General features: G+C 39.8%; 1 protein-coding gene across 1 annotated transcript in view; it reads left to right on the top strand.

Moving 5' to 3' along the window:
• The window catches only part of DNA2 (DNA replication helicase/nuclease 2), a 74,441-nt gene extending 71,073 nt beyond the window's left edge, over positions 1 to 3,368 (top strand). The window contains exons 20-21 of the mRNA XM_011929409.1: positions 572 to 718; positions 2,342 to 3,368. Of these exons, the coding sequence (XP_011784799.1) occupies positions 572 to 718; positions 2,342 to 2,410 (216 nt within the window). The 3' untranslated portion in view covers positions 2,411 to 3,368. The remainder of the gene's footprint in view (positions 1 to 571; positions 719 to 2,341) is intronic.
• Positions 3,369 to 4,166: the final 798 nt, after the last annotated feature.

Genomic DNA, 4,166 nt, shown 5'->3' with positions numbered 1-4,166 from the left:
TTTTTTTTTTTTTTTTTGGTTTTCTTATTTTTACCTCTCCTTAGTTCATTTTTCTCAACTGTATAGTATATCCATATGGTTTTAAGATATACATAATAAAAGGTTTCCTTTGTACTCCATCCCTCATCTACTCAGTTCTTACCTCAGATAGTCTCCTTTTTTTTTTGAGACAGTTTCCCTTTGTCACCCAGGCTGGAGTGTGGAGGCATGGTTATGGCCCACTGCGTCCTTGCCTTGACTTCCTGGGCTCAAGCAGCCCTGGCTTAGTGATCCTTTCATCTCAGCCTCCTGAGTAGCTGGGACCACAGGTGCACACCACCACGCCTGGCTAATTTTTGTATATTTTGTAGAGATGGGGTCTCACTGTGTTGCACAGGCTGGTCTTGAACTTCTGGTCTCCAGTGATCTACCTGCCTCAGCCTCCCAAAGTGCTGGGATTACAGGTGTGAGCCACCATACCTGGCCTCATTCTATTCTTAAATTTGCACAGTTGTCCATTGTATAGGGATGTGTTGTAATATATTCAGCCATTCCTTTGAACTTGAATAATTGAAAATTATATTTCTTACAGGTTGGTGAACTCTTGAAAGACTGGCGACGTCTTAATGTTGCTATAACCAGAGCCAAGCATAAACTGATTCTCCTGGGGTGCATGCCCTCACTAAACTGCTATCCTCCTTTGGAGAAGCTGCTTAATCATTTAAATTCAGAAAAATTAATATCCTTTTTGTTCTGTATATGGTCACATTTGATTGCACTATTGTGAGTATTTATATACTTGTTTAAATTAAAGCTCTTACTATGTTGCATAAGCTGGTCTTGAACTCCTGGGCTCAAGCGATCCCCCCACCTACGCTTCCCAAAGTGCTGTGATTACAGTTGTGAGCCATGGCTCCCGGCCTATAACCTTTTTTTAACCCGGAACAAATGATTAGATTAAAATGGAGTATTATTTATTTTTTAAGATTTTTTTGTTTGTTTGTTTTTGTTTTTTAAATACAGGGTCTTGCTTTGCCACCCAGGCTGCAGTGCAGTGATATGATCAGAGCTCACTGAAGCCTCAATCTCCCAGGCTCAAGTGATCTTCCTACCTCAGCCTCCCCAGTAGCTGGGCCCACAGGTGCATGCCACCATGCCCAGATAATTTTTGTATTTGTTTTGTAAAGACAGTGTTTCACCATGTTGCCTAGGCTGGTTTTGAACACCTGGGCTTAAGTGATTCACTCGCCTCCTCCCAAAGTGCTGGGACTACAGATGTCAGCCACCACACTCAGCCTTTGTTTTCCCCAAGAAGTGGTGCCTAAATTCACTCAGGCTGGAGTGTAGTGGTGGGATCATTGCTCACTGCAGCCTTGACCTCCTGGACTCCCACCTTAGCCTTCTGAGTAGCTGGGACCACAGGTATGTACCACCATGCCTGGCTAATTTTTTAAATTTTTAGTAGAGAGGAGGTGAGCCACTGCACCTGGCCTTAAGATAAATCATTTTTTAAAAATGTGTATGGGCTGGGCACGGTGACTCACGCCTGTAATCCCAGCACTTTGGGAGGCCGAAGCAGGTGGATCGCAAGGTTGAGATTGAGACCATCCTGGCTAACACGGTGAAATTCTGTCTGTACTAAAAATGCAAAAATTAGTTGGTCATGGTGACGTGCGCCTGTAGTCCCAGCTACTTGGGAGGCTGAGGCAGGAGAATCGCTTGCACCCAGGAGGCGGAAGTTGCAGTGAGCTGAGATCGCACCATTGCATTCTAGCCTGACGACAGGGCAAGACTCCATCTCAAAAAAACAAACAAAAAAAGTGTATGAAGTTCTTAGGCTTCGTAAGAACTTCATACTTCTTATGAAGGTATGAATTAGGCTAAGATAAATAACTCTGAGGCCGGGCGCAGTGGCTCACGCTTGTAATTCCAGCACTTTGGGAGGCCAAGACAGGCAGATTACCTGAGGTTGGGAGTTCGAGACTAGCCTGACCAACATGGAGAAACCCTGTCTCTACTAAAAATACAAAATTAGCTGGGCATGGTGGTGCATGCTTGTAATCCCAGCTACTCGGGAGGCTGAGGCAGGAGAATCACTTGAACTCGGGAGACAGAGGTTGCAGTGAGCCGAAATCGCACCATTGCATTCCAGCCTGGGCAACAAGCAAAACTCTGTCTCAAAAAAAAAAAAAAGATAAATAACTCTTATTGCTTAAGGGCGTAATTATTCATAGAATGCCATAAAGATCCGTATTTTTTTTTTTGTGGTCCTATAAATCAAATTACAAAATATTAAATAATAACGTCATAAATTTATGCCATTCCATATTGTGCTAAATATTTCTTCCTTAATTTATTTTACATCATTGATCTTCCATCAAGAGAACATGAAAGTCTTTGCCACATATTGGGTGACTTTCAAAGAGAATAAAACACTATTTCCCTTGCCTTTTCATACTAGGGTAGTATGTCCTCTAGCTCGTGTCTATACAGAAAATTCTATCACCATACAAAATTTCATGCAGTATTTATGTTTTTAAGCACAGGTGTACCCAAAACCATGAAAAGTCTAAATTTATGGGTTCTATACATGTATTTTTGCCTGACTTAGAGACAGAGTTTGATAAATTTTTACCAGCTTTGAAGATGGATTAACTTTTGACTTTGGGCTTTAAACTTTTAAGTCAGACATTTCAGGACTAATTTGATTTTGTAGATATCATTGTAAGAACTTTATTTGAAAGACTTGATAAAGGGATTTGATTTGTTTTCATCATTTAAGCACAGTCTTGTGATGATGAGAACGTAAGTGTGATTCTTTTCTGTATTTTGAGGTCCCTAATCCAAAGGCCATTTTGCTAGGATTTTTTCTGCTATCAGATGTGTTTTCACTCTAAACCTAGTCTTTTATGACATGAATTGATTACTTCCTGTTAATTTTCTATCCTCCCTTACTATCCCCCTTTTTTGTTTTCAGTATTCAGCATTTTGGTATTCTAGAGTAGATTTTGATATAAAAGAAAATAATTCTTACATCGTCTTTTGCAACAAATATTGTTTTCTGAATTGATAACAAATTTAAAAAGTAGATTCCTATTTTCACATATGTTCATATGCCCCTATGTTTGGGGGCATCACTCAGTTTTCCCTTTTTGTGTAAAGATGTTTTGTAAAACAAAATAGCCTCAAGATGATTGATTATTTATATGGTAACAGATTTAACAAAGGTTAAAATCTTGGGGTAACAGATCTGGGGGTTGAAAATCTTCCATTTCTCTTGAGGGTTTTTTTTTAATGAATGCTAAATATGTTAAAATTTTTGTTTCTACCTCATGTGTTTTTTTAAATTATTACTTGAAGTTTTTTAATAAATTTGTTCTACTAATGGATCTTATTGTGTCAATTATTAATACTGAATAGTAATTAAACTCAGGGTTATCATAGTGACAAGTGAATAGTTTAATAGTAATTAAACTCAGGGTTCTAATAGTGACAAGTGAAGTATTGATCATGCTGGAAAGCTGAAACCAAGCAGCACTGATATTATTAAGAGATTTATGAAGGGCACCCAGGATGGGCTTGTTCATGGAGAGGTTATAGATCAGATAAGACAAACGGGAGAGGTTGCTGTGATGAAACTTAAATATTGGTTAGATATAATGAGAGTATAAATCAGGAAGGAATCTGATAGTAATTTCAGTTCCTGGGAATGAAATGAATAAGAAAGTCCTTTTGCTTCTTTACAGGTTCATATGGCTGGAAAAGTAAGAGAACCTGGGGATATGTTCTGTGTTTCCTTTTTTTTTTTTTTTTTTTGTTGATCTGTCTTGGTGATAAGAATCTAGCCATGTAATTGTTTAAAAGAGTTAGGAAGCTGGGCATGGTGGCTCACGCCTGTAATCCCAGCACCTCGGGAGGCTGCAGCAGGTGGATCACCTGAGGTCAGGAGTTCGAGACCAGCCTGGCCAACATGGTGAAACCCTGTCTCTACTAATAACACAAAAAAATTAGCCGGGTGTGGTGGCAGGCGACTGTAGTCCCAGCTACTGGGGAGGCTGAGGCAGGAGAATGGCATGAACCTGGGATGCGGAGCTTGCAGTGAGCTGAGATCACGCCACTGCACTCCAGCCTGGGCGACAGAGCGAGACTCCATCTCAATTAATTAATTAATTAATTAAAGCTAAAAC

The sequence above is a fragment of the Colobus angolensis genome, unplaced genomic scaffold (assembly GCF_000951035.1).
Source record: "Colobus angolensis palliatus isolate OR3802 unplaced genomic scaffold, Cang.pa_1.0 Scaffold12, whole genome shotgun sequence".
NCBI classification, from domain to species: Eukaryota; Metazoa; Chordata; class Mammalia; order Primates; family Cercopithecidae; genus Colobus; species Colobus angolensis.
This window is presented reverse-complemented; position numbering and strand designations above follow the sequence as displayed.